Genomic DNA, 26,624 nt, shown 5'->3' with positions numbered 1-26,624 from the left:
GAAAAGGTAAGTATAGCGATTTTTGCTTTACAGTGCTAGATAGGTTTGTTTTAGAATGTGGCTGCCAATAGATTTAGAGTTAGTTAATTTTGGGCTGAACTTCTACTTTAAGGTTTGAACATACACTACAGATGCAGATTTAACCACTGTGATATATATCCAGTGTTTTTTTACGTCAATTTTCGATTTTTAATCATAGTCACTTTTGACTTAAATTAAATTTTACTTTTAGTCGTATTTTGTCATCTGAAATATCTGATAATATAAAAATATTATCTTCAACTAAATTAACACTGCTGGAAACCAGGAAGTAACTAAAGAAATGTAAAAAAAATGAGTTTGAAACAAGAAAATATGATCTACTTATGATCTGTTTACCAATGGTGGCAGCATAAGGATTACAAATAGTCAATGTTGAATGAGAGGAGGAAGTTCCGCTTTAAGTGAAACCATTATTGTAAAGTCTATGGATTCCGTGTAACCTTTTTCACCGTTGGTGCTTATGAAGTGGGTTTTTCTACGAAATGTGTTGACTGCAATTTACTGCTAGTGAAATGGGATATCCATCATGTTTATTCCATATGAGTGGTCACTACACATACATAATATCTACTGTATTTATTGGCATATAACACTCACTTTTTCACCATGAAAATCAGGTGCAAATAGCGTGTGCGTGTTATACACCAATACAAAAATTTAAGTTTTTTCCTGAAACTTCCCTCTTAAAATGAATGTGCGTGTTATACACCTGTGTGTGTTATACGCCGATAAATACGGTATATATCAACTAGTGTATTAGTGCGGTTGTTATTAACATGTCTATGTTAATCATTATCCCTATACAAGCTGTTACTAATAAAATATATATTATTTTTTATATATGTGGCTGATTTGTATTGTATTCTAGGACCTGCCTTTTAAAGTCCCTTTTTTATGAGTTGTCAAATATTTCCAGCTGTATAGTTTCTTCTATATTCACCTTTTAATGTCTCTGCAAACAAGTATGGGAACTAATGAAAATGTAAACAGTCCAAATTTGGGGCAAACCATAATCATCGTACTTATAAGAAACATTAAGGAAGAGTTCCCCTTTAAGTCATTAACCTGGGCATCAATCAAAGCACTGTGATATACAAGAGTAATTCAATGTATTGTTGTGGCTCAAATCCTATACATACAAACCAGCCTACAGTAATAAAAAAAAATGTGCTTTTTGATTTTTCTTACATGGTCACTGGAACTCACCACGGTCTAGAGTTAAGTAATCAAAGGCTTCAAAGTTACTTTTTTTGCTGCAACTAAATGGGACCTTAGGTATGTAGTATAACTGGTAGGATTAAATGGAGTTCCATAAATATACTCCTCATTGCCACGCCTCATAAAATTATAGTAGCATGTAGCCATGTCTGAGGCCTGCTGGGTTTGGCAGTAGCATTAGCTTTCTTTATTCCTTTGTAAGGAAATTTAAATAGCCACAATTATTATTATTTTTACACTCATGTCCTATTTTTTACCCTTTCTTCTGAGGCCATGTTAAATTGGTTCTAATTGCCCTCTTCTATGCCAACACACACCAGTTTGCTGAGATTACGTAACAGCAAAGATGGGACTAGACTGCAGTCTTAAGGGAAACAGAAGGTCTCTATATGTACAATTAAAATGTATCCCTAAACAATTTATTTTGGGTTGCATAGAGTCTAGAAAGGTTGACGCCTCACAGTTTTATTTTTTGCTGGCTGTGGCCCTGCTAGGGAGCTTTTCCCTCATATTATCATTATATCATTTGCCACCTTTATTCCCCTATTGACCCCTCAGCACCATTGAAGTGAGACTAGCTTAACATAACCTAGGCTAAACATATAGGCAGAGATCTAAGCAGCCATGACCAGTTATTATATTGTTTTCTAAAATGTTCCTTAGGTAACCTGTAGAGCACATGTGTCAAACACTAGGCCCGTGGGCTGAATCAGGCCCACCAGGCCATTTCATGTGGCCCTTGCTCCTCTGCTGCAACCCTTCAGCAGTTGGCAGCAGAGAGGACAGAACTCCTAAGGCAGAACTTACGCTTCTCCATGCAACCACAGAGAGGCTCGCCTCTGACCCCCCATCTCAGAAGTCAGCAGCAGAGAGACGAACAGTACTTCTCCTACAGATCCTGCTCCTCCTTGTGTAACCACAGCACCCCCTGTCTCTGCCTCCCCTGGTCTCAGCATTTAGCTGACTCCAGCCCTCCTCTGGTCCTGCTTCAGACTCTACACTTTCTGCTTCCCTGCTCTGCCCCCAACTTCTTCCCAGCAGCAGCACAAGAAAGAGGGGTGCACTGTGAGGTAAGGGAGGGTGGGGCACTCTTGACTTCTGATGTAAGGGGGGGTGGGGTGCTTTGGTAATCTAGTCTTACAGATACAACAGGCACTTTGAGGGCAACCATAATGCTGATGCGGCCTGCAATTAAATTGAGTTTGAAACCTCTGCTGTAGAGGATTCATATTTACTAGTCTAAGATAAAATGGAAATCTTGGTTGTATATCTACCGCACACGAGGCTGTTGCTGAGTCTACAAAGCTAGATAGAGCAAAAAGTTTCTTTCATTACCCACATCTGGGTCTTCAGAACATTATTATTGATATGTTTTTTCACTGCTTGGAGCCCAGTGATAGGATGAAGGTGCACATAACATGTTTCCCCAGTTGCCCTGATATATAACCAGTTTCTAATCCCTAACATGGGGCTAGCATTTGACCTGACATTGAGTTGCAGAAACACATAGTAACGTGTTTTAGCATGTATTGTCACAAGCCATACATGGGAATGGGCTCTAACCTTTAAAATTAACCTTTAAACACTTACGCTAACCCTAAACCCTCAATCTAACCCTAGCACTTAAAAATGCCCTTGACACTTAACATTAACCTTTTGTAAAGTATCCTTGAAACCCTTAATCCAGCACCTTAGCCATTGACCCTAACACTAACCCTTGTCTGACGCTTAACAAAATCTGCTGTTAGCTTGACCCCATAAGAACCATATTTACTCAATCAGTTGCCTGAATTAAGGATGCAAAAAGCTACCCATCCTTTGAAAGATCTTTTGGTGCCAAGATTTTGGCACCAAAAATAACTCATCCGCATTATTAAGATTCCTATATTGTATCTGTCTGAAGTGCACTGAAAGATCCAAAGAATAAACAAGCTGCATGCATTCTGATCCTACACTGCTGTACCATATGCGATTCAGCTATTTCCACAGAATGCATAGAAAAGAGAGTGGAGCTATGCTGCAACCTAGAAGCCAATGTCAGATGGAAGAAGACAAGCGAGTGCCAGCCCGCACAACTGTTGAAACTTGAACCAATACAAATCGATTGGCAACGCCAGAAAGCTGCAGTTAAAATCTTAATTTTTAAGAGTTTCTGCCCAACAGGGTCTTAGTCATTAGTTATAACTAAGCCCTGTTGGGCAGAGATGCATCAATTTGTCTGTGAGCTTTATTCCTGTGGATGGTTTAATAAAAGGAAGATTCTAACTGCAGCTTTCTGGTGTTGCAGATCAATTTGTATGAATTCAAGAGTCTTCCTGCAATCTTGCCTTCTTTTCTCCATTATTGTGCTGCATTGTGTAATTGCCAACAATGAAGTATGCAAGATATAATCCCAGTGAAGGACAAGTATGGTGAGCTGTTGAAATTATGTAAAGTAGGGAACTAAAATGTGAAACACAAATCTCTGGCTACAAGTTTAACTTTTAACAGTCTCCTAGTAGCAGTTTTATATTTTGCATAAACCCCCAGTTTAAGTTACACCTGCATGAACACATTTTAAAATGGGAAGACAATAAAATGCAAACATCTGTTAGGGCCTGTACACCATTAAAGGGTCTTCTTGCCCTGGTTCACTCTTATAAAAATTTCAAGACATTCCTGCATTGTTGAAGATCTACCCGCCCCTTCCTTTTGGTGGGATTTTCAGCATTACTAATAAACAAATGGTCAGAAAGTGATTTATAGGAAATAAATAGAAAATCACCTTACTTTTCCAGCAGTAAGGTGGAAAGCACCATGGATAGATTATGATCATATTAATACTTTACATTGTCCAGGTCAAATAGCTTTGACCAACAGTCTCTATTAAGTAAGCACCGGAGCAGGACCATTGTTATGATCCGACTTTATAATGATGAGAAACTGCAGTAGAATGCATAAAGCTAGATCCTTAAGTCTAGAATTTAAAGTAACTGAAGATACAATCAATATGAATAACTGAAGGCTAAGTTTTGGTGGATGTTTATAGCTTTAAAAGTTCATCACTGGGGCCATCCTTTTGGTCCACTGATTAAATGGCCCTCTGTACTGACTCATAATAGGTTACTTTTATGGCTTGAAATACATATTTGTAGGATATAGTTCACAAGAGTTTCATCTCAGCTCTTGTCCATTCCTTAATAAATATGCACATTTATTCAGTGTTGCATGTGCAGCTATTCTTTCCTTTTACATAATATTTCTTTTTCCTACCAGAAGCCTTCCAGTAGTATTCAAGTCTTGGACTGTTGTTTTTTAATCAAAGAAATCTCTAAAAAGCAGTTTCTTAATGCCAGTAACAAACTTGAGGTGCACGTTTCCTCTACAAGAAATAATCGGTGGTCGCATTTTTCCATTAATGGGGGTCCAGATAGGGACAGATCCAAAGCTGCAAACACTGTGTCCCATATAATATGGGGATAGAAATCCCTGTATTGTTAATGAAAGAGCACCAGTTTAACAGTATGGTCATGAATGACCTCCCGTAAGGACATCAACAAAGATGCGCACTTCTTGGCATATCGGTTGATGGCAGTTTCTGTTTCATGAAAGCAACTTAGAAAGCAGTTTAATGTTCTTCTTGCTTAAAACAATGTTTTCCACATAAAATGTGTCTGTAAACTCCATGTTGGCAAAAAAGAAGCATTAAATGAACTTTTAAATGCTCTTTCAGTACACAATGTCCTCTTAGTGTACCTTTTGGGTGGCCATACTAATAATTCCTATATCCTAGTAAGTATGCTGTCTAATATCATGCTTCTCATAACTTTTGTGGTAACAAACTCCATGGTGGAAGACAAAGGAGTACAGAGGGACATACTGTAGTCTATTCATGATTACAGTTCTGCATAGACAATAATTAGGCATACATGTCCTCTTGTCGTACTTGTGGTTGGTCAGAATTGATGTTCATCTCCAAATCCAATTTGCAGTATATACGCTGCATAGTTTTATATTATTTATGGTCGCATACTCAATACTGAAGAACAGTGTAGCACCAAGTGTTATAGTCCACACTAGATGGATCTACTGCGGCAACTTTCCATACTCCTCCATGTAAAAGTAAGCCATTTTATTTCTATCCTGAAGCCACCTTGTGTAATTACTTTGCAGTATGAGTTGAGTTGTTATTATTCATGGAATGCAGCTATGGCTACACTTCAGTCAACTTCAGTCAATTTAAAATCTGATTATCTAGAAGTTCTCGGTGCTTCAGGAGTTCTAGCTGGAGGATCAAACGACAGTTTGCTGATGATTAACTTCTTTCACTTTATGAATTTGTTTCACAGGATTTTATACAAATTTGCCTTTGTTGGGAGATCAGCCAGTATCACCAAAGTGCTTCTTTCTGGTGCATGACTTACAGCACTGCTTCCCATAGAATTTGTGGTTGCAGACTCCGTGCTGGGGCACTAGGGAGCACCAGCTGAAATAGTCCACGCAAGATGGATCTTCTGTAAAACAAGACAATGTGCCCAGTTAGTGCAAACATTGATTTTCACTGGTAAAAAAAGCTATACAAAACATAGCTATACAAAAAAAATCACATGTTGCTGCCCTTGCTAGTAGAAGAATAGTGAGGGTGTCACTCTCTGAATCATTCAGGACTCTGTTTACTATGCCTGATTCTCTTTTAGATTTCAGATCCAAAGCTGGATGCAGTGTGGAATATGCAGTAATCACAGGTGTGAATATAGTAAAGAAACTACAATATTCCATTAAAGCTAGCAAAGGCCATGAAAGAGCAGCTCAAGTCTCCCCCCAAAAAACAAATACTGTAACTGCTGACTTTTAATAAAAAGAGACTTACCTATCCAGGAATTGAGCGATGTCCTCACCCGAGCCTTCAATTGGCTATGGGTACAGACGTCAGCATCTTAGATAAGGGAAACCAGCAGTGAAGCCTTGCGGCTTCACAGCCAGTTTCCTACTGCGCATGCGTGAGCCGTGCTATGCTTTCTGAATAGCCCTGCAGTCTTCTGGCACCTGTGATGTGTTCCAGAAGGCTTCAGAGGGAAAGAGGGGCCAAACTTTTACACAGATCGCTTTGGCGATGTGACTGGAGGTGGGAGCGGGTGCCTGTCAAAACCAGGTATCCGCTCCCCCTCAAAAAGTGCCAAATGTGGCAGTTGATGGGGGTATGATGGAAACAAGCGGAACTTCCCCTTCTGGTTGAGGTTCCGCTTTAATGGGTATGCCAACATGCAGATATCTGCATGCTTGAAGATTGTTTATTGACCATGTATGTACATGTAACTGTAAAGAAAGGAGCAGGAAGCATGGCAGGGCATTTTAAAGCAATCAGAAATAGTTTCCTTGTTTATGGCCAACTTTAGGGTCTATGTCGATGGGCTTTGTTTTCTTCAGAATTGCTTCTTTCCCTATAAAATGCTATAGGAATACAATACTAGCTTTCTTCAGGTCAAATGCCAGTTTGTAATAGGTGTAGGTTGAATGCGCATACCAATTGTGATTTTTGAAATGCTTCAGACTCAAAATTGCAAAAGTAAGCTCATTGTCACAGCCCAAAGCCCATCAACACAGGCCTTCGGGCTCTCACATTTCCAGCCAATCATTTCAAAGGAACTTTGTCTTGGTAGGTGACTGGTTAACTACAACTATGCCTGTATTTACAATAGAGGCTTTGGGCGGATAGGCCAGGTTCTCAGTATACTGTGCATATTAAAGCTGAATGTCAGCTTCTCACAGTGTGCATTAGAAACCAGAACAAGTCAGATAAGACCTGCCTAGGAGCATCCACTCCACCAGAATGCCATCCACCCATCAATGCATTTTAATATTTGCATAACTCCTCTCAAGAGCCCCTCTTGAGAGGGGTACTGAGGCTGGGTGCTGTGATGTTTTTAGGGCGCTATGTACAGCACCCCATTGGCAACTCCAACCAGCCATGCCCTGCTTGCATTGCATGGAGAAGCTCGGAGGCCCACTGAGTGAGGTATGTAATGAAAAAAGAAAGATTTTATTTAAACATTTTATTAGCGTGTTGATGGGGGGCAGGGGTTCAGGAAAGGCAAAGCACAAGCATACTTAACTTCAGTTTGTGATAAACATCAGATTTGATACCCTGTACCTTCAATGGTTCAAAGAGTCTCCAAAATTATACAAGGACAGCTAGCCTGTTCATCACACGCTGTTGAACACTTACCATGAACTCCTGTAGAAGGGCAGAATTGCATGTTGCAGGCTTGGGATGTTGGTGGCTTCTGATTAGGTACACAGCCCACGGCAGGTCTACCTTGATGAAGGCACTGGACATTTCTGATCTGAACTCCTCCACCACAAGTCACAGTACACTATATGGAGACAGGTGACAAAGATTTCATCTACCATTGACAACACTTGGATTGGCATGATGCTGATATTTAAAAATACAGTATCTCACAAAAGTGAGTACACCCCTCACATTTTTGTAAATATTTTATTATATCTTTTCATGTGATAACACTGAAGAAATTACACTTTGCTACAATGTAAAGTAGTGAGTGTACGGCTTGTATAACAGTGTAAATTTGCTGTTGCCTCAAAATAACTCAACACACAATCATTAATGTCTAAACTGCTAGCAAATAAAGTGAGTACACCCCTAAGCGAAAATGTCCAAATTGGGCCCAAAGTCTCAATATTTTGTGTGGCCATCATTATTTTCCAGCACTGCCTTAACCCTCTTGGGCATGGAGTTCACCAGAGCTTCACAGGTTGTCACTGGAGTCCTCTTCCACTCCTCCATGACGACATCATGGAGCTGGTGGATGTTAGAGACCTTGCGCTCCTCCACCTTCTGTTTGAGGATGCCCCATAGATGTTCAATAGGGGTTAAGTCTGGAGACAAGCTTGGCCAGCCATTAGCTTTACCCTCAGTTTCTTTAGCAAGGCAGTGGTGGTCTTGGAGGTGTGTTTAGGGACGTTATGTTGGAATACTGCCCTGCAGCCCAGTCTCCGAACGGAGGGGATCATGCTCTGCTTCAGTTTGTCACAGTACATGTTAGCATTCATGGTTCCATTAATGAACTGTAGCTCCCCCCTTGCCCGCAGCACTCATGCAGCCCCAGACCATGACACTCCCTACTACTACCATACTACTGCTTGACTGTAATCAAGACTCGCTTCTCTTTGTACTCCTCACCAGGTTGCTGCTACACACACTAGACACCATCTGAACCATATGAGTTTATCTTGGTCTCATCAGACCACAGGACATGGTTCCAGTAATCCATGTCCTTAGGCCGCGTACACACGCGCGGACTGTTCGCCCAACTTTGTCCGCTGAACAGTGTTTGGGCGGACAGTCCGCTCGTGTGTGGGCTTTCAGCGGACAGTTTCAGCGGACAGTTGGACGGACAAGGTTTTTCGGAAATTCCGAAAAACTGTCCGCTGAAACCTTGTTTGAGCGAACAGTCCGCCCGTGTGTAGGCTTGTTCGTCAAACAAAGTTGCGCGCATGCTCAGAAAGGATTTTCACGCCGAAAGCTATAATGCAGTGTATAGGACGTCGTATTTTTCGTCCCGTCGTACGTGCCGTTCACGTCATCGCGCACGGTTTCAGCAAACTGTTCGTTCGTCGTGTGTGGGCATGTCCGTCCATGCTAATTTTGAGCGGACTGTTTGCCGAAACTGTTGGACGGACAAAGTTGGGCGAACAGTCCGCGCGTGTGTACGCGGCCTTAGTCTTCTTGTCTTCAGTAAACTGTTTGCAGACTTTCTTGTGCATCATCTTTAGAAGAGGCTTCCTTCTGGGGTGACAGTCATGCAAAACCAATTCGATCCAGTGTGCGGCGTATGGTCTGAGTACTGACAGGTTGTCCCCCCCACCCCTTACAACCCTGCAGCAATGCTGGCAGCACTCATATGTCTATTTTCCAAAGACAACCTCTGGATATGATGCTGAGCATGTTATACGAGCATGTCATCAATGTCTTTGGTCGACCATGGCGGGGCCTGTTCTGAGTGGAACCTGTCCTGTTAACCCACTGTATGATCTTGGCCACCCTGCTGCAGCTCAATTCCAGGGTCTTGGCAATCTTCTTATGGCCTAGACCATCTTTATGTAGAGCAGCAATTCTTTTTTTCACATCCTCAGAGAGTTCTTTGCCATGAGGTGCCATGTTGAAGTTCCAGTGACCAAAAGGAGAGAGTGAGAGCAATAACACCAAATTTAACACACCTACTCCCCATTCACACCTGAGACCTTGTAACATTAACAAGTCACATGACACCACAGAGGTAAAATGGGTAACTGGGCCCAATTTGGACATTTTCACTTAGGGGTGTACTCACTTTTGTTGCCAGCGCTTTAGACATAAATGGCTGTATATTGCGTTATTTGGAGGGGACAGCAAATTTACATTGTTATACTAGATGTCATACTCACTACTTTACATTGTAGCAAAGTGCCATTTCTTCAGTGTTGTTACATGAAAAGATATAATAAAATATTTATAAAAAATTGAGGGGTGTACTCACTTTTGTGAGACATTGTGTGTATATATATATAAATTACTAAATAATACATTTAATTAGAAAATACAGGCGATTTAAAAAAAGGCTTTTAATAAAAATATACATACTCAGCCAGGTGGCTGCAGCACTGATCCCAGCTGCAGCTCGCCGCCTCTATAGGCTGGTACACACTGGTGGAATATTGGCCTGCATCAGTTGGTTAAATATAAACCAGCCGACATTTGGCCAGTGTGTTCAGCAGCCTGTCTGGCTTCTGTCGGACAGCATGCTGGAAAACCAGCAGCCGATCATCTTCTGATCGGCGCTTGCAGCCAATGGCTGCCAACGCTAACCAGTGTGTTCTGGCAGAGAGGCAGTCCCCCTGTCAGAACACAATAGCTCAGTGGGTAGACTGCTGTACTAACATTGCATAGTAAGTAGAACAAGCTCCTCAGTTGGTTTTCGCTCATCCGGCTGGGTTGTGTGAAAAAAACAAATAATGTGTACCAGGCTTAAGACCAAGAACTGAGTTATCAAAGACTGCTGATTACTCAGTTTTCAGTATGCAGCGAGCTGGGCACTGTCAGTCACTGACTGTCTGCTCTGCCCCTTCAGCGCTCACTGGAATGCCGGTCTGTGGAGGGGTTGAGCAGTTGGCTCAGACTCCCATCTTGTAAATAAATTACCTTTCCACTACTAAGAATTTCTAAAATCATAAAAACAAAATGAAAATATCCCTTCTTTGCAATACGACGACCTGCAGGTGTACATTGTATGTGTACAGAGGTCCACCAGAAGTTTACTGCTTGTCTGATTGGTTCACTGCTTTTCTGTGAAGTCTCCACATAGCTTTAGGTTAAAATACAACTAGGTCCTCCATAGGCCTGATGCACACTGGGGGTTTAGCTGCCAGTAGCCTATAAAAGTCTATGTGAAGCTGGTGACTGCTGCGGCTGGCATGGGCTGAACAGTGCATTGAGCAGTACTTATATTTAGTGCATTATGTGCCCAGGAACAGATGAGCAGAATGCAAGCAGTCAGTGCTCCGGGCATTTGTCCTTGGGTGCATACTGCACTAAACATGAGTAAAGCTTGGTCCACCATACTGTCCCATCCTGCAGCAAATGTAAGCCTCTCATAGACTTTTACAGGCTACCAGCAGTGGGGCTGTATGGTGCACCTCTACATCCCTCCTGCACCTAAACACTGGAATTTATCATTTACACTTTCAAGCAGGATTCCCTAGTAAAATATAGGAAAGGTGCACAAACATTTTGAAACGATGACAAGCATACATTCGTAGGGGGAGATTTACAAAAACTAGTGCACACAGAATCTGGTGCTTGGTTCATGGGAACCAATCAACTTCCAAATTCAGCTTGTTTAAATAAACTTTGACAATAAAAGCTAGAAGTTGATTGGTTACTACTAAAGATGAGCTCGGGCGTGTTTGCAACTCCACGTGCCCGTGCCCGCCAGAAGGCTTTCAATGCTTAGCGCTAATCACAGGCAGTGAGACATTTCCCGATCTGTGAAGCAGCAGAAGCGTAAAATGTATCACTGCCTGTGATTAGCACTGCGCAGTGTAATCTTCCTGGTGGGCTCGGGCACGTGGAGTTGAGAACACGCCTGAGCCCATCCTTAGTTACTACGCACAGCTGCACCAGATTCTGTGTGTGCCAGTTTTAGTAAATCCACTCCATTGTGTACATTATTCTGTATCTACATATTTAATTCCATGGTGGACCCTAGTAACTTGATTTATTGATGACTTCTGTATACCTTAGTATGTTAATAATGAAGCTTCCTCCTAATAACCCAAGTACACGTGAAGCAAGAACAATATGGCAAGACTTTGCATGTGGCATGTTACTCTGAATATTTACCGGTTGCCACGTAGATGCATGCCACCCATTATAAACAGTGTATGGTGTTTGTACAGGGCATGGCTTGTTATTGCATGGCTGTTCCAGAGGTACGGTGACTTTTCGGACGCTTCGACACCTTCTTTGTGGAACGGTCACAATTTTGCCATGAATGTCCTTCTCGCCACATTTCAGTTCGCGCTTCCTCACACCGGGGCCACAGGTCGTTGAACACTGCACAAAGGGAAACATATGCATCAAATAACAGAAATACATTTATGTGTGCCTGTCACTTACAATTTACAACATACTAAAGTTCTCCAAACAAAAAGTAAGTAAATTTTAGTGTAAGGGTCAACTTCACCAAAGCGGGATCACATGCTCTCTTTATACATTTCTTAGGAATTTTTGTGGCACAACATTACCAACAGTATCTGTAATAGTGTCACTACTCACAATGACAGTGTGATGCCCTGCCACTGTGGAAATGTAGGAGAAAATTACACAGAATTGGCTTTAAGGCTTAAAGTGGTTGTAAACCCTTTACAAACACTTTTTGCTACAGGTAGGCCTATAATTAGGCTTACATGTAGCTACCTAGGATATCTCCTAAACCTGCACGGTTTAGGAGATATCCCCTGTATTTGCATGTGCCAACGTCATCGGCACATGAGCACTAAAGCAGACTGAAGCAATGGCATGTATGTGAGACTGTGTCGTCACCGGTGGCTCCCGCGCGCAGTGACGTCATCTCAGCTCTGACCAATCACAGCACAGGAGCTGCAATATCTGGAAGTGATGTTGGCTGCTGGACTGGTGTATGGGCACTGCAGTGGGGGCTTTGATCTCAGGTGAGTATTACATTATGAGCTTGTATGCTATGCATACTAGCTCATTATGCCTTTGTCTAGCAGGTATTCGTTAAAAAAAAAACTACTTTAATGTGAGGTTCCAGATTGAGCAGAGAAAGTTGTGTTTTTGGCTTTCTCTGGATTTTGTAAACCTGGATTGGGGCCTGGAGCTTGAAGGTTCCAAAGTGTCTTGGGTGGGACAGAACCTTCAACCCTGTGTTTGGATTTTACTGGATGCCGGCAGTCTGTGTGAGTACACAGGTGTCCAGGGTCATATACTCAAGCCTGAGGATAGCTCAGGGCTCCCAGTTTGGAGACAGCTCCCAGGTCCCACCCAGGTGTCAGAGAGGCCCCAGTCAGGACACATGAGGTCTCAACCAGGGGTCAGGCGTGCCCCACCCAGAAGTGGGCTGCCATGCCCTAAAATACAGTTTGGATTAGTGCAACTCATTGGAAAAAAGCATCTACCACATCAGTGTAAGGGTGTGGGAAGAGAGAGTCAGGTGACTCTGAGGCTCTGACCGCGGCCGAGGTTGGAGCCATCCTGCACTAAAGAAATTGCTGTTTATTGTCTGTATGTAAGTTATTTGATCTATTAAACGTCTGTCACTGTGATACTACACTATGGACTGCTTTCATTGGACCAGTGCACAAAGCAAGGTCCATAAAGACATGGATGAGCGAGTTTAGGGTGGAGGAACTTGACTGGCCTGCACAGAGTCCTGACCTCAACCCGATAGAACGCCTTCTAATCCAACATCAGTGCCTGACCTCACAAATGCACTTCTGGAAGAATGGTCAAACATTCCCATAGACACACTACTAAACCTTGTGGACAGCTTCCCAGAAGAGTTGAAGCTGTTATAGCTGCAAAGGGTGGGCCAACTCAATATTGAACCCTACGGATTAATGGCATCCCAGAGTTAGCCCCTGACTTTGTCTATATCTTGAAAGCTACAGTAATAAGATCTTCCTATTATAGTTCCACCCAACTATATTTCACCTGAGATTCTGGCTAATTTTGGCAAGATCTGATGCATTCCCTATATTATACAATAAATTCCAAACCAGACATAGGGAATTTCCCATAATGGCCTCAACAAACATGAAAACTCAAGAGCAGAGATCTCAACAATAGAGTCTCTGAGGAAATGGTAGGCTGGTTCAAATGCCCAGCAACTTTCAAAAATTAAAATTTTGGTTGGACTGACCCTTTAAAATGAAGGTACAGTGGAACCATGGATTATGAGCATAATCCGTTCTAGGGGAATGCTTGTAATCCAAAGCACTTGCATGTCAAATAAATTTTCCCCATAGAAGTCAATGGAAACTAAGATAATTCGTTCCACATTGACTTCTATTGCATGCAATACCGCATGTGGCCAGAGGTAGGAGGGTGCCAGAGAGCCTCGGAAATACTCTGGGACAGCTCGGCTGAACTTGAAGTGTTTCCAAGTATTTCCGAGTATTTCCGAACGGCTCTGAACCCTTCCGAGTGTCACCTCTGGCCAAATTCAGTACAGCACAATCCATTAGCTTGAATTCTGCTCGTTTTGCGAGACAACACTCGCAAACCGAGTCAGAATTAAAAAAAAAAAAAAGTTGCTCGTCTTTCAAAAGGCTTGTTAACTGCGTTATTTATTAACCAAGGTTCCACTGTAATTCCCTTAAGCAGTAAATTTGATCAAAACAGAACAAATTAAAACACATTTTCAGTCTTTCTTTAGATGTGAAGGTTACCTCAGTCCATGCAGATATCACCCACTGCAGTTTGTCATTTTTCTGGCAGCGGGCAAGCATGCAGCTCTCAGTGGACTCTGGCTTGGAGCTTGCTGGACACAGGTCTGCTGGAAGGATTTTATACTTCTCAAAGTTGACACTTCTGCAATAAACCTCTCGTTTCCTAATTCCCTTACCGCAGGATCGGGAGCACTAGACCAGACAAGGAATGCAAGCTGTCAGACAGAGCTCATGTAGAATACTTATATCAACATGACATGTATAGTGCTCACTTACATATATACATATACCAGAAGAGCTTGCGCTTAGTCCTTTGGGCTAATAATGGGCCAAGGCTGCATTTTTTTTGGATTAATATTTCTCCTCATTTTGCCTCTCAATCTACAAATTAGACATTTTGGCTGATACATCAGTACTTATTTAGTGACAGACATAAGATCTGGCTTGTTACAAGACCAAAGGGACCAGCAATTTTGTTGTCATGTGTATAATATAAATTTAATAGGGTCCATTGTTCCACTGTAATAGGCTGCTGTGGAAATTGTAACTTACAGTATGCTAAGAACTTTACAGAGACACAAAAAAATTTTTATTTAGTTTTTTTAAGTGGAACTCCAGACAAAATGTGTCCTTTGCTTGTTTAAGTTATGCCCTGTAAACCCGGTTGGATTTTTTCGATGGAAAAAAAAGAGATCGGAGCTGGTTGTCGGAAATTCCGACCATGTGTAGGCTCCATCGGACAGTTTCCATTGGAATTTCTGTCGCACAAAATTTGAGATCTGGTTCTCAAATTTTCTGACAACAAAATCAGTTCGCGCAAATTCCGATCGTGTGTACACAATTCCGCTGCACAAAGTGCCACGCATGCTCGGAATCAAGCAGAAGAGAAGCACTGGCTACTGAACTTAATTTTTCTCGGCATGTCGTACGCGTTGTACATCACCGTGTTCTTGACGTTCGGAATTTACGACCAACTTTGTGTGACCGTGAGTATGCAAGACGAGTTTAAGCCTACATCCGTCGGAAAGAAACCATGGGATTTTGTTGTCGGAATGTCCGATTGTGTGTACAGGGAATTAGAGTGGGGAAGTGTTAGAACAGTGGTCATCAACTTTATTGATATAAGGGCCTCAAGTGTAACCCTTGACACTATGGCCCGCATATAATACTCAGTGAATATAATACTAAAGAGAACTGCCAGAGACTAGAGGAGATGGCCTGAGACTGTGAACATGCTAAAGGAGTTGTTGGAGATCGGAGGACATGCATCAGCAGACTGAAGACTGGAGACACATTACATGAGAATGTTAGAGATCAATGCTATTAAAGCTCCTTTGCAAACCTATGATTCCACGTTTGTGCTTGTCAGTGCTTTTTTTCTGCGGGAACATGGGGGAACGCATTCCGGCACATCCAGCACTGAATGTATATAATGGCAAGGAGTGCTGGGTTGTGCTACAGTGTCTATTGATGCTGGCTGCTCCTGGATCTATTGTTGCTGGAGGGTTGATTGCTGCTGGGGAGGTCCACTGTTGCTGGTGGGGGGTCTATTGTTGCTGCGGTGGGTCTTATGTTTCTGGGGGGTCAGTTTTTGTTGGGAGGGATCTACTTTTGAGAGAGCAGTCTATTATAGCTGGCTGCTAGAGGGTCTATTGTTGCTGGGGGTATTTTGTTGTAGGTTGGCCATTGTTGCAGGGGGGGGGGATCTATTGTTGCTGGTGGGTCTATGTTTGTTGGCTGTGGGGAGTCTATTTGACTGTTTTTCTTGTTATTATTATTATTATTATACAGGATTTATATAGTGCCGACAGTTTACGCAGTGCTTTTTTCAACATTAGGGCAGACATTACAATACAATACAATTCAAGACGGGGAATCAGAGTGCCCTGCTCGTTAGAGCTTACAATCTAGGAAATCAATAACAAATTCCATACAAATTACTTAGTACCACAAATGTTACTTGGTTCTGTATTCTCTAAAAGGGGCAGTGTTGGGAGATGGGTAGGGGGTGAAACCAAAGACTGGTGCTCAGAGGTAGGTAGGGGCAAAGACAATGGGCAACTCCCAAAAGGGGGAGTTCCTGCACCTATTCTATGAGAAAAAAGCCCTGGTGCTTTGTACTTCCCACTTCCAAAATTACTAGAATTACCATAAGATCCATTATAAAAGGATTCAAAAAATAAATATATAAAAAGATAAAGGAACAAACAGTCCATAGAAAGTAAGATAGTGTGATAGAAATAAACCAAACCATGCAACTATTAAAACACAGTCTCAGCCCTGGTTCACATTGATGCGATTTGACATGTCAAATAGGCATCAATGGCCGGCAATGGCAGCATCCAAATCGATGCGACGCTGCATCGATTCCCAAAAGTAGTTTCTGTACTACGTTTGGCGATTTCAGGGTGCGATTACCATTGACATAACACACAGATGTCTCTGAAATCACCCCCCCGAAGTCGGGACTGACATACGAGAATGAAATCGTGTGAGTTCATTCCCGCAGTCAGTGTGAACCAGGGCTAAAGAATAGTTTTCTCACTGGTCTGAGTAGGCACCTAGGTAAGGAAAACATAGACTACTGTCTGCAGGGGCTCAAAGGGCTGCACTATCGGTGCCACACAGTTGCAGGTTGGGCACTAGGTATTTGTATCTTATGCCGCGTACACACGACCGTTTTTTCCATCAGAAAAAGCTCTGGCGGTCTTTTGGAGTTCCAACAGGCTTCCGCTGAAACGGACTTGCCTACACACAATCACACCAAAGTCCATTCATTTAGAATGGGATGACGTATGATGGGACTAGAAAAAGGAAGTTCAATAGCCAGTAGCCAATAGCTGCCCTTGCTTTGTTTTTGGTCTGTCGGAATAGCCTACAGACGAACGGTTTTCCCCATAAGAATTGATTTAGTCGGAAAGATTTAAAACATGTTCTATTTCTAGGTCCGTCAGAATTTTTGAAAAAAAAGTCAGATGAAGCCCACACACGATCGGAATATCCGATGAAATGATTCCATCTGACTTTTTCTGCCGGAAAGTCCAACCGTGTGTACACTGCATTACTGAGACAGAAGTAACCCACTCTTCAATATCTCTATCCACTGCCCTAGTTAACATGGAATGTAAGATTTCAAATGTCCAAAAGTGATTTTTAGGTCCAGAACAGCAAAAAAATGTTGGCACTCACAAGATGCTACATGTAAATGCTACATGAATCATCTGCCCTTACTTAAAAGAGAAGTAAAGGATTTTTTTTATCCCCAATCATACTTACCTACCCTGTTTCCCCGAATATAAGACCTAGCGTGATTGTCAGTGATGGCTGCAATATAAGTCCTACCCCCCAAATAAGCCCTAGTTAAAGTCCTTGTAGGTCTTATTTTCAGGGTAGGGCTTATTTTAGGGGAAATGGGGTAGGGATTATTTGGGGGGTAGGGCTTATATTGCAACCATCACCGACAATCACGCTAGGTCGTATTTTCGGGGAAACATGGTAGGTGGATGCAGCATCAGTCCGATGCTGCATCTGTCCCCCAGCGCCTCTACACTGAGAACCGAGCGATCAAACATCGTCGATCACTTGGTTTTCAGAGCTTTGTGAGCAGAGAGCGGTAGACTGTCAGTCACAGCTCTCTGCTCTGCTCCCTCCCCACTCATTGGAGTGCTGAGCTGTGGAGGGAGCGGAGCGGCCGTCTCAGGCTTTCAGCGCCTCGTTGAGACAGGTGTCAGTCCAGGCACCTGGCGGATCCAGACTCCGTGATCAAGATGACATGGTGCCTGAACTGACATTGGTGACATGGGTCACAGGAGTGCAAAAGGAATTGCACTCCTGTGATTCACAGGAAAAGTACAGCCAAACGAGCTTTGGCTGGACTTCTCCTTCAAGTAGGCCAATGCCAGAAATTCTAGGGGTGGTTTTCAAAGTGATTTCTCAGCAAAATAAAGCATGGTGACAAGGATGGGTGGGAGAGTTTGCTTTGAATATTTTAAATGCATTAAATAGTGTTTTTGATTTGTGATGGTCAGATGCAGTATAGTTCTGCTTTAATAAAACTGTATTTTTTTTTTTATGAAGGACTGTTCTGGAAGTACCGTATTTATCGGCGTATAACACGCACTTTTTTCCCCTTAAAATCAGGGGAAAATCACAGGTGCGTGTTATACACCGATCCCCGCCATTTTGGAGCCTCTGGCGGCTTTTAGCCGCCTTCGGCGCTTCCCGGCGGCTTTCGGCCGCCTTCGGCCCTTCTCGGCGGGTTTCGGCCGCCTTCGGCCCTTCCCGGCGTCTGAAAACCACTGAGAGAGGCCGAGAGCGCCTGAAAGCAGCTGAGAATGGGCGAAAGCCGCAGAGAAGGGCCGAAGGCAGCCAAAAGCCGACGGGTAGGGCCAAAGGCGGCCCGAAAGCCAACGAGAATTGCCAAAGGCGGCCGAGAACTACCAAGCGCCGCCGAGATACACAGGACATCTCGGCGGCGCCATTTTTAAAAATAAAAGCTCTAAATAAAACAGACAAGGCTGAAAATGACACAGACAAGGGGTCAAGGCTGCATTGATGGACAAGGCTGCAATAGTGGACAAGGCTGCATTGATGGACAAGGCTGCAATAGTGGACAAGGCTGCATTGATGGACAAGGCTGCAATGGTGGACAAGGCTGCAATGGTGGACAAGGCTGCAATGGTGGACAAGGCTGCATTGATGGACAAGGCTGCAATAGTGGACAAGGCTGCATGACAAAGCTGCATATGACACTGACAAGGCTGCATTGATGGACAAGGCTGCAAATGAGACTGACAAGGCTTCAGATGGACACTGATAAGGCTGCATTGATGGGCATTTAAATGTAAGTTTTTTTTCCTTAAACTTCCCTCCTAAAAGTTTTTTTCCTTAAAATTCCTTCCTAAACTTGGGGTGTGTGTTATATGCTGGCGTGTGTTATACGCCGGCGCGTGTTATACACCGATAAATACGGTACATACATACATACATACATACACGTACATATGTTCCTTTTGCATTTTACTTAGAGAGACAACCAACTATTGCCACCACACCATTGATGAAGCAGCTGTCCCGAAACAACTACTCAGCCATGCAGTGCAAAATGGATGGGGGAAAGTATACCCCATAAGGAAAGTAGTGGGATACTAGCTCTCACATTGGGGTTGATTTACTAAAACTGGAGAGTGCAAAATCTGAAGCAGTAGTGCATGGTAGCCAATCAGCTTCTAACTTCAGCTTGTTCAGTTAAGCTTTGGCAAAAACCTGGAAGCTAACTGGTTTCTGTGCAGAGCTGCACTAGATTTTGCACTCTCCAGTTTCATTAAATCAACCCCAATGTATCACGAAAGGGGGAAGATGAGAGAACACCAAGCCTGCAAAGGGATAGGTTATACAGTGGAACCTTGAATTACGAGCATAATCCATTCCAGGAGAATGCTTGTAATCCAAAGCACTCGCATATCAAAGCGAGTTTCCCCATAGAAGTCAATGGAAACAAAGAAAATTTGTTCCGCATTGACTTCTATTGCATGCAATACTGCATATGGCCAGAGGTGGAGGGGCGCCGGAGAGCTTCGGAAATACCCGGGGACAGCTCGGCTGAACTCGGAAACCCTCGGAAAGGATTGTGAATTAAGTATTTCCGAGTGTTTCCAAATATTTCCAAAAGGCTCCAAAATATTCCGAGTGTCACCGGCGCCCCTGCACCTCTGGCCAAATGCGGTACTGTACCGCCCATTAGCTTGAATTCTGCTTGTTGACAACACTCACAAACCGAGTCAGGTTTTAAAAAAAAAAGTTGCTCATCTTTTAAAACGCTCATTAACCACGTTACTTGTTAACCAAGTTTCCACTGTACTTCTTCCCTTAAAGAGGGATTCCGCCCAAAAAAAAAAATATTAAAAGCCAGCAGCTATAAATACTACAGCTGCTGACTTTTAATAAATGGACACTCACCTGTCCCGGGTTCCAGCGATGCCGAGGCCGATCGACCGCTCGGGCCTCGGCTGCTGCCGCCGCCATTCGAGGTGAGGGAATCAGGAAGTAAAGTGAATCGGCTTCACTTCCCGGTTCCCTACTGCGCATGCGCGAGCTGCGCCGCGCAATAGGAAATCTCCGCGCTGTCACTGGGACCCGTGTGTGTCCCAGCAGACAGCGCGGCAGGGCAGGAAATGGCGTAGACTCCCGTGGGAGTCTATGCCCGGAAGTGGGTGAAAATACCTGTCTTTGACAGGTATCTCCACCCCCCTCCCCCCTGAAAGGTGTCAATTGTGACACCGGAGGGGGGGGGGGGGTTCCGATCAGCGGAGGTTCCACTTTAGGGTGGAATCCCGCTTTAAAGAAAGAAAAAAGCAGAATTTAGAACAGTCTAGTAGTGTTATCAAAGCTTTTATGCATTGTTAGATTTACTTTATGTAGAACATTCTTTCTAGCTTTTGTTTGCAAAAGGCTTCTTCCCCTTTCCCAAAAATAATGGGTGTGCTTTTGGCCCTGGCTTGGTATTAAAACGAAATTCAAAAATCAAAGAGATTGACTTATTCCATGGATACATATTATTATATTCTTTATAACTCTGTTGGCTGTTTGATCTGAATACAAGATATTATTTAAATTGTAAAAGTGTTCCGATATAGTGACAAAGCCAACCTGCAATGCAGAAGGCCAGTTAATACCTGTGACCAGGGCCCTGTGCTCCATTCAGCTGGACAGTCCTGGATATGGCACTTCTGGACTTGAATGGGAGTGCTTACTGGACAGTGTGAATGCCCCACCAGCTCTTCACCTTGTGCTGTCCTGTGTACACACAGAACTGACCGAGTCTGTTCACCTCCACCGCAAGACGCGCTGCATGCACTCCAATCACTGGCAATCCAACTGTTGGCAGAAAACAACCTTTATAGCATATGACACACTTCATGACATAAGGCCCTAATAATGAGCAAATTCACATATTTACAGCTTTAATAAATCAGAGCAATGATGCACAATGGTCCTTAGCAATCCGATTGATAGGAGAAGCCCATTCAGGATACAAAGCACCATTAAAGTTCAATTGATGTTACAGAAATAGATTTGCAGCCAGATAGACATTGTACCGGCAGCCTCCATTTTTATCCACTTTCCCATTAAAGTAGTTGTACGAGGTGTCTAAATATGACTATGCAGACTGCACCAGAAAATAACTTCCCACAGATATTGTCAGAGAAGCCTCCTCCTTTTCTCTGCAGTACAATGCATTGTAAGGATACTTGAGCTGAGGGGTGTATCTGTTACTCAGCTCTGCCAACACAGACCACTCTAGAGAAAGGCAGGTACCACCAGAGAAAAGAATACCGTCTAACATTTCTATGCAAAAAAACTGTCATAAATCACAGCATGTTGGAGCACAGGACTGTAAAGAAAAAGAGGATTAGCGACTTCGACTGAGCTTTAAATGACAGAACATAGATTGTGTGCATGTAATGTGTCTTAATCTGACTGTGAGCTGTAGTAGTAACCAGGGGTGGACTGACAACTCATAGTGCCCCCCGGACTATTAGTGATTATGGGGTCTCCAGGCAATCTGAGATTATGGGGCCACACGGTATACAAACACACACACACACACACACACACAGTATACAATCACACAGTACACACAGTATACAGACATGTTTCTATTGGCTGAGAAAGTACTGGAGAGGGGAGGCAGCTATAATCTCAGGATTTTTAGACCAAAAGGATGTCGGTAAGGGACATTTCAGAGACACGTGTAAAAAAAACACAGATTTTTACATACTGTCCCTGGTTTTACTGAGGCTGGCAACCCTGATGGGGCCCCCTAGTGGCTCAGTGCCCAAGTGGCCCAATGGTCAGTCTGCCCCTGGTAGTAACTATTGCAAAAGTCTTGACCACATCTGAAAGCAACATGTAAGAGGAAGAATAAAGAGAAACGTGGATTTATAATGTGTCTGATTGCTTCTAGGCTGTTGGGAAGCCACAGGAGTAGGCTTCATTTCCTACTACGGGCCCAACAATTTATGGAACTTTTTTTTTTTTTCACCACTTCATGGTATGGTAGATATGTAAATCCACAAGTCTAACCTTTCACAAACCTAAGCAATAAAACTGAGCTTAAGATGAAAGAATGCATAAGCAGACATCACACCTTGAGTCTCCGGATTATGCCTTTAGTGATCTTTATTATGACTAATAGAGGGTCTCAGAGGTTGAAGGAGAGGTAGTCAAACTTGTCTTTTTACAACAAAATCGTGGTTTATCTAAAAAATGTAATCACCTACTGTGTATCTCTGGTTCCACTGATAATTGTGGCATGCAGTTTTCACTGAAGGTAACCTTCACTTATTCATAGTACTAATATATATTCAGTTTATACGCTATATTGTCAAAAGTATTGGGTTGCCTGGCTTTACACGCACATGAACTTTTATGGCATCCCAGTTTTAGTCCCTGGGGTTCACTATTGAGTTGGCCCACAACTCTTCTTGGAAGTCTTTCCACAAGGTTTAGGAGTGTGTCTATGGGAATGTTTGACCATTCTTCTAGAAGCGCATTTGTGAGGTCAGGCACAAAGGTGTTGGAATGAATTGGCTTGTGGGTTTAGCTACACTTTAATAACCATCGATAAATATGCAAACATATAAAGAGTCCCTCGGACAGTAATAAAAATTAAATGATGCATAGAGGGGACAATAATTTATCAACAAAAATGACTTCTGGTCAAGTCATCCTACATATGGATACTGTTAAAGGACAGATGCACCTTTAAAGAGGAAGTAAACCCTGATGGGTTTACTTCCTCTTTCATTCCCTGTAAAGGCAAAGCATAATGGACTACTATGCATCGCATAATAGCCCATTATGTGTCACTTACCTGACACAGGAGCCAGCGAAGTCACCGCTCTCCCCTATAGTTCCGAGCGTCCATCTTCTTGGTGGGTATCCGTGGGTCTCGCTGCTCCGGCGCTCTGATTCGCCGAAGCAGCGATGACGTCACTCCCGCGCATGCGCACGGGAGCCGAGACGCGTGGCATTGCGCGGCATCTTCGTCATCGACGATGCCACGCTCAGTGCGCCTGTGCGCCGCTGTCTACGGCGCATGTGCCGTAGACAGCGGTGCCCGTCTTCGGGCAAATATCTCCTAAACTGTATAGGTTTGGGGAGATATTTCTTTGACCTACAGGTAAGCCTTAATCTAGGCTTACCGGTAGGTCAAAGTGGTTTGTAAGGGTTTACAACCACTTTAAAGCTTTGGTACAAAATAAACGGAGAAGCCCCTTGGCTGGTGTTTTCATTCCCTACCAAGCACCCCCACTCCAGGTCTTAAAACTACATATAGATGTGTGCCTACCTGACTTTATATGCAATGTCAGTCATACCCATAAATAGTCATCCAGTGTACACTCTCCAAGCAGAATGAAAGAAGCGCTGTACCAACAGAGGCTGAAACAACATGGTGCTGAAGGTGATGCACCTACCATCCTTGTATCCAAGGTACCCTAATACATATCACTGGATTTCACCCATCTAAATTAAATTATAAATAAAACCTAATTTCTCTGACTCTCGCAAAGTCAAGTTTACAATCCCCAGGCTCCCTAGAGTCAATTCAGCATTCCTTTTCTTTGGCACTCTTAGCCTGCTTTGAAATTCAAAGAGGGATCTGGCCATAAGGAGTACTGGCCTCCATCTCCAGCCTGGTGATTGCACCTGGAGCAACCATTATTTCTATTTCTAGACCCACCACATGTTTTATTTTTTTTAATTAGATGGAGAGTGCCAGAAGACAGCAGCACTGTGCTGGCTGTGAGCAGCGGAGGCAATGTATATTTTACGTTGTGAAAATCACAGATATGTTGTTCTGTAAAGGTGGTGCTGAGTGTACTGAGCAGTATTAGCAGGAAAAGTTGGGATTTTCATATCACGGTCTATAGCTGCAAATCTTCTCACTGTGTTGACATGTGGTTGTCCCAAAAGGTAACCTTTGCTTATGAACTTTTAACTGATACCTTCAGTTTTAGCCTGGGTTCACACTATTGTGAACACAAACATCACACGTGATTCGCACCTTCACTCATGTGCCGATCACATGCCATGTCTGTGCAATGCAAGTCCAGCCATACAGTTATATGGCTGAATTCGCACTGGATTCGCATAAAAAAGCACAGGGAATTTTTTCTTCCCCACATTGGAATTGAATCGCATGGGTGTTTACACCCATGCAATCCCATGCAATCTGATTCCTGTCCGAATCCACAGTTTGTGAACCGATCTGGGGGTGTCATTACCATTGTATTGACACCCGCAGCGGTTCGCAGAGGGCATGTGAACTTCCTGTGGGAGAGATGCGATGTGGGAACTAGCGTTAGAATCGCCCTGGTCCCTGCATCGCTATAGTGTGAACCCAGGCCAAATATAGTGACAGATTTACTTTAACCCTCATCAACCCGCCTGGTACCCTGTGTACCAGGCTTAAGTCTCCAATAGAAGGATCTTGGGCCAGTCTTGTTTTATGAAGATTTATAAATGTAGACATTTGGGGCCAATCAAACATTTAATCCGGTTATTCAAGTCACTACCTTCATTGGTAGCCTGAGGATATGATTCAGTGTATTGTTACAAAAGTGAAACATTTGGAGATACTTACTAGGCTGGACAATGTTGGGTATTGCATGGTTTTTGCTCAGGGGAAGGCTTGTTTAATGAACTGCACAAGCTGGAGTTTACTTGAATCTGAAGGTCTTGAAGGCATACAAACTTCACAGTCATAAAACCTAATAGGGAAATCATAAGACTGTTCAAAATATATATTAAAAATATACAATACACATTCATTAAAGAGGAAAACTTGGGAGTGGCTAATCCCCCTGAAGACGTCATTCTCTGATGAAACTCCCGTCAGGTGCGGCCTATACTGAAGCCATTACACCAGGCATGTCCAAAGTCCGGCCCGCGGGCCAATCGCGGCCCGCAGTCCGGTTTTGAACGGCCCGCCTGGTGTGCTGCGGGATCAGGGCTGTCAAATGAGCCGATCCCCGGCACTGTGTGAAGCTCCGTAGGCTTCAAAAGTGAAAGTAAAGTGCAGAGGAGTGTGCTGTGCTCTCTGCTTCCCCCTACAGTGCAGTACCCGGCTGAATGAGGAAATGGAATGGAAAGGTACTGTACTACAAGCTAGATTCGTTTTAAAAAGGCTTTATTTATGTGTATGTGTGTGTGTGTGTGCATGTGTGTCTGTATGTATGTATGTGTGTGCATGTGTGTCTGTATGTGTGCATGTGCATGTCTGTATGTATGTATGTGTGTGCATGTGTGTCTGTATGTGTGCATGTGCATGTCTGTCTGTATGTGTATGTGTGCATGTGTTTCTGTATGTGTGCATGTCTGTCTGTGTGTGTGCATGTCTGTCTGTGTGTGTGTGCATGTCTGTCTGTATGTGTGTGTGTGTGTGCATGTCTGTCTGTATGTGTGTGTGTGTGTGCATGTCTGTATGTATGTATGTATGTGTGTGCATGTCTGTATGTATGTATGTATGTGTGTGCATGTCTGTCTGTATGCATGTGTGTGCATGTGTGTCTGTATGTATGTATGTATGTATGTGTGCATGTGTGTATGTGTGTGTGTGCATGTGTATCTGTATGTATGTGTGTCTGTATGTATGTGTGTCTGTGCATGTGTGTGCATGTCTGTATGTATGTGTGTGCATGTGTGTCTATATGTGTGTGTGTGTGTGTGTGCGCATGTCTGTCTGTATGTATGTGTGTGTGTGTATGTATGTCTGTATGTGCATGTGTGTCTGTGTGTGTGTGCATGTGTGTCTGTGTGTGTCTGTGCATGTATGATTGCATGTGTGTGTGTGTCCATGTATGTCTGTATGTATGCGTATGTGCATGTGTGTCTGTATGTATGTGCGTGTATGTCTGTCTGTATGTATGTGTGTGCATGTATGTGTGTCTGTATGTATGTGTGTGCATGTATGTGTGTCTGTATGTGTGTGCAGCATGTGTGTCTGTATGTATCTGTGTGCATGTATGTGTGTGTGTGTGTGTGTGTATGCATGTCTGTATGTGCGTGTATGTATGTGCGTGTATGTCTGTATGTATGTATGTGCCTGTATGTATGTATGTATGTATGTACGTGTGTGCATGTGTCTGTATGTGTGTGTGTGCATGTGTCTGTATGTATGTAAGTATATGCATGTGTCTGTATGTGTATGCATGTGTCTGTATGTGTGTATGTCTGTGTGTATGTGTATGCATGTGTGTTACTTTTAATCCAGACCCCCCCCCCATTCTTGTACCATCAGAACTGCTTTTGTGGTGCTTGTGTGTGTGATAGCAGCCAGGACTGCTGCTCCTCTGAAAAGCAATCCATATACAGATCGCTTTTCAGAGGCATTTGAAAGGTGGTAAAGA

General features: G+C 43.2%; 1 protein-coding gene across 2 annotated transcripts in view; it reads right to left on the bottom strand.

Annotated features, from left to right (window-relative positions):
- Positions 1–4,813: 4,813 nt before the first annotated feature.
- The window catches only part of ADAMTS18 (ADAM metallopeptidase with thrombospondin type 1 motif 18), a 153,256-nt gene continuing 131,445 nt past the window's right edge, over positions 4,814–26,624 (bottom strand). For both annotated transcript variants that reach the window (XM_077454708.1, XM_077454699.1), the window contains 6 exons: positions 24,860–24,986; positions 20,886–21,087; positions 14,212–14,403; positions 11,642–11,854; positions 7,466–7,613; positions 4,814–5,753 (listed from right to left, as the gene is read on the bottom strand). In XM_077454708.1, the coding sequence (XP_077310834.1) occupies positions 5,620–5,753; positions 7,466–7,613; positions 11,642–11,854; positions 14,212–14,403; positions 20,886–21,087; positions 24,860–24,986 (1,016 nt within the window). In that variant the 3' untranslated portion in view covers positions 4,814–5,619. The remainder of the gene's footprint in view (positions 5,754–7,465; positions 7,614–11,641; positions 11,855–14,211; positions 14,404–20,885; positions 21,088–24,859; positions 24,987–26,624) is intronic.

The sequence above is a fragment of the Lithobates pipiens genome, unplaced genomic scaffold (assembly GCF_037356315.1).
Source record: "Lithobates pipiens isolate NorthernLeopardFrog02 unplaced genomic scaffold, aLitPip1_a1.2 Scaffold_10, whole genome shotgun sequence".
In the NCBI taxonomy this organism is placed as follows: domain Eukaryota; kingdom Metazoa; phylum Chordata; class Amphibia; order Anura; family Ranidae; genus Lithobates; species Lithobates pipiens.
This window is presented reverse-complemented; position numbering and strand designations above follow the sequence as displayed.